The sequence below is a fragment of the Physella acuta genome, unplaced genomic scaffold (assembly GCF_028476545.2).
Source record: "Physella acuta isolate Inbredline_101_S28 unplaced genomic scaffold, ASM2847654v3 ptg000483l, whole genome shotgun sequence".
Lineage (NCBI taxonomy): Eukaryota > Metazoa > Mollusca > Gastropoda > Physidae > Physella > Physella acuta.
In genome coordinates, this window is record NW_026732002.1 from 208,730 (window position 1) to 212,753 (window position 4,024).

The 4,024-nt window shown below is 37.9% G+C and overlaps 1 protein-coding gene across 1 annotated transcript; it reads right to left on the reverse strand.

Moving 5' to 3' along the window:
* Positions 1-2,409: 2,409 nt before the first annotated feature.
* Positions 2,410-3,249, reverse strand: LOC131944135 (uncharacterized). The gene has a single exon (XM_059304648.1). The coding sequence runs from the start codon at positions 3,247-3,249 to the stop codon at positions 2,410-2,412; it is 840 nt and encodes a 279-aa protein (XP_059160631.1).
* Positions 3,250-4,024: the final 775 nt, after the last annotated feature.

The window sequence follows — 4,024 nt, forward strand, 5'->3', positions numbered from 1 at the left end:
TACCGTGTGTATATGAAAAAAATTTTTCCTCGTTCCTCAATTTTCACAGTTCCTGAATGTCCGAATTCACATACACACAAAACACAGTTATGCACAAGGTTGACTATGGGTGCCTCAAACGGCAAGTCTAGTTGAATTCATCCTGCTCGCAGCGCCAATTGTGACCTAGGCTACTCGCAGCGCCAAATGTGACCCTGCTCGCAGCGCCAATTGTAACCTTCCCCGAGTCTATCCTGCCCGACAACGCCAATTGTAACGAGTTGAACCACTCATGCTACACAACATCGATTACAGTAGAAAGACTCGAAGATGCAGGTTCGCTATTGATCCTTTTATTACATGAATCAAGAAATGCTTCAATATAACACAATGAATCAACAGAAATGTTTCACAATAATAGTCTGAATCAACTGACCCCCTAACAGTCCTCACTAGGCTTCATATAACTGAATCCACATGTCTATTGTCCTTCTTAACACAATATAACCAACTTGATATGTCACACAGACTGACTGATCTAAAGCGAGCGATGAAGAGGGAAGAGAACGAGTTCAGTCGTCCCCTCCTATTTATCCCTTGTATTCGTACTCATCTTCGTACTTGTATTCCTCCGTAATCGATACTTGTACTCGATGTCTCCGACCACTAGTTGCGCAGTTCTAACGTACAGTCCGTGTCATAAACATCTGCATCCTATCAATCAAAGTTGACAGGCCGTCTGAATCCCCTCGTACCGTTTCCCAAAATAGCACGCGTTGGCTTTGAGATTGTTATCAGTCCGATCCAATAAGCCACCTGCTATCGGTTGCATCAGACTGTAATACTGCGTCTCGGCTTCTCGTTCGTTATCAGATTTGTAACTAGTAGCTAGGCCTACCCTAGTTACATATATATATAAATATATATAAATATATATATATATATATATATATATATATATATATATATATATATATATATATATATATATATGTATATATATATATATATATATATACATATACATATATATATATATATATATATATATATATATATATATATATATATATATATATATATATATATATATATATATATATATATATATATATATTATATATATATATATATATATATATATGTATATATATAAATTCTGTCTCCATTTAAAAACTGCGTATACGTCAAGCAGAGGGTGTATTGATGCAATCAATGTTCAGTTCCATTTGAACCAAAATCTTTTCAAGTCTGCTCACCTCGTATTTCTGACCTGATGCCAGTTCAAACACACTTTCTTTGAAAAACCATTTTGTGGTGGTGTTGTATAGGGGATGTAACCCGAACATAGGTACTCGAGTGTATTTCATAGATTTAAAAAAAATTATTTCCCATTTTAATAATAAATCTCAGTTCAACAGTATGTCTCTCTCTCTCTGTCTCTCTTTTTTTTAAATTATCGATCATGTCCAATAAATTACCGGGAACGGCGTGGTCGAGTCGATAAAGCTCATGGCTGCTAAACCGAAAAGTCTCGAGTTCGTACCCTCGGGCAGTTGAGGCTCGTTAGCTGGGGACAGCCACTCTTCTAGGAGAGACAACTCCAAAATCAAGCAACTGCTGCCTTGTAGTTTGTTTTTGATTGGACAAAGGCGCTATGGAAGCAAATCCAAAAAGAAAAGTAGGCTGAAATCGGAGTCAAATTGCGAATAACCAGTTGACACGTATCCGGTAATTGTGATGGAGGCGTAGTCGAGTCGGCAAAAGCTCATGGTTGATAAATTCGAAAAAATCTCGAGTTCAAACCCTCTGGCAGATAGTTCTCGATCCCTTCCAACACTAAAAATTAAGAACGAAGAAGAAGACAATAAATTACTTGAGCTTATTAAAAAAATTTCAAGTTTTGTGAAGAGTAAATAAAATAATAATAATCATTAAAAAAGTTTTTAAAAAACCACGTTTTCTGATTGAACTAAAAAGTAGAAAATAAATGCTATACATCACAATAATGCAAGCGATCACTCTACTATAAGCGATCAAAAACGTGGGGCGCCGAAGTAAAAGTTATATTACTATTGATTAGATAATACTATTGACTTTTATTAGGGAGCTTGTAGAGAGTCAACAGTATTCGAAACTGTAAGAAAATCACGGCGCCCCACGTTTTTCATCGCTTATAGTAGAGTGATCGCTTGCATTATTGTGATGTATAGCATTTATTTTCTACTTTTTAGTTCAATCAGAAAACGTGGGTTTTTTTAAAACTTTTTTAATGATTATTATTTTCTACTTTTTAGTCTTTGTCTGTTTGTTTGTATTAAAATCTTGCTATCGATTTTATCTTCTCGCATTCACTTTTGTTTTGGGTAAAAGAAGACAAATACTCACAAAGGACGAACACCAAGAGTTACACCAGGCATGACACGCTTATTATTCAGGATCAGCTGCAGGTTCGTGTCGACGCATTCTTTCCATCTCCTGTAGACATTCCTCATTGCAGGGTTTTTTTCCTGTTAGCTTGCTGCAATCCAATTCCACAATGCGTACGCCTTCGAGTGATCGTACTCGACTGAGCGCAACATACGCCTGGCCCGTTTCAAAAAGCGCTGGTCCTAAATAGACAACTGCGTGATCAACTGTGCAGCCTTGCATTTTATGCACTGTGCATGCCCAGCATAGAATTATGGGCAGTTGTCTTCGCTCGACTTTTCCATAATTCAGTTTTCCATCAAATTCTACGCATCTCGGCTCAATCCGATGGATTCCATCTGGTCCAAAGTCAATGCTTAAGTCGGGAATGTCTTTATCAATCTGGTCGCGTCTGAAATTTGGCCAATGAATTTCTGTAATGTTGCCGATTGCGCCATTAACCAGTCCCTTTTCAACGATGATGTTTGCTCTCAACATCACTTTAGCGCCGAGGAATATTTCCAATTCCTTTTGCAATCCTCCAGTCTTATTTATATCGTTGGATACAACTTTGCTCATGTCGATTTTGTCGGCGTTTCTTCCAGAATCAATGATTCGATCCTGAGACTCGATCTTGTATATTCGAATGCCTTGCGATCGATAATATTGCAAAACAGAATTATTGTGATCCTCGACCATTTTTCTTGTCGGATAAATTCTGATTGCCTTATTTAGTGCAAATTCTCCAGTTGGCTCTTTAAGAGTTTTCGTCATTAAGAGCTCGAAATGAGGACCTTTGAGCTCGCCAACTCGTAATGCATTTAGGAGATCAGCGAAAGATGTATCACCGCGCTGACGCATATTTTCTGTCAATTCGACTAGACCGAATAGATGCCAAAGATGAAGAGCTGGCTGAAATCTGGCTGGCTGCTTAAATACAAATGATGCCTTTATTGGGCGTAATTGCATCAAATCGCCAAATACAATTACATTAACTCCGCCAAAGACTTTTTCGGGCTCCTTTTTTAGCTGTCTCAATCGAATCGAGAGTCCTCATGTAAGTTTAAAGTCGGTTCAAACTAAATTATCTGCCCCTAAGCCTGTCGCGACGTGGGATCGTTCGCGTCACTGCGCGCGGCAAGAGAGAGGCGAGCTACGCGTCGCTCGTTTTTTTTTCTAATGGCTCGCAGAGGAGAATTATATATATAGATTATATAGCGGTCTAAAATGCTCAATAAAATGTTTCCATTGATCAATTTAGTAATAATAACAATTGAATATTCTATGGTCATCCAAAAGAAAGCTTCCCTGAAAATTTCAGCGCGCTAGCTAACTGGGAAGTGCCAGAAATTTCGATCACAAGATTTGATTGGAAAAACAAACAGAGAAAGCAAGTTAAAGAAAACGTGGGAAAAATGGTATGCGTTCATTGATAAAAAAATTTGTTAAAGTATATCCCCCACCCCCCCCCCCCCCCCCCCATTACAGTGCACCATGACGTTAAAACACGGTAGAATTGATTGCATTTTTAGCATCTGCTGAGTCACAGCAGAATAAAACAATTTACTCGCAAAACAGGTAAAAACGTTTTCGTTTACTTGGTTATTTACGTGCTAGACTAGTGCCTTTTCTTAGA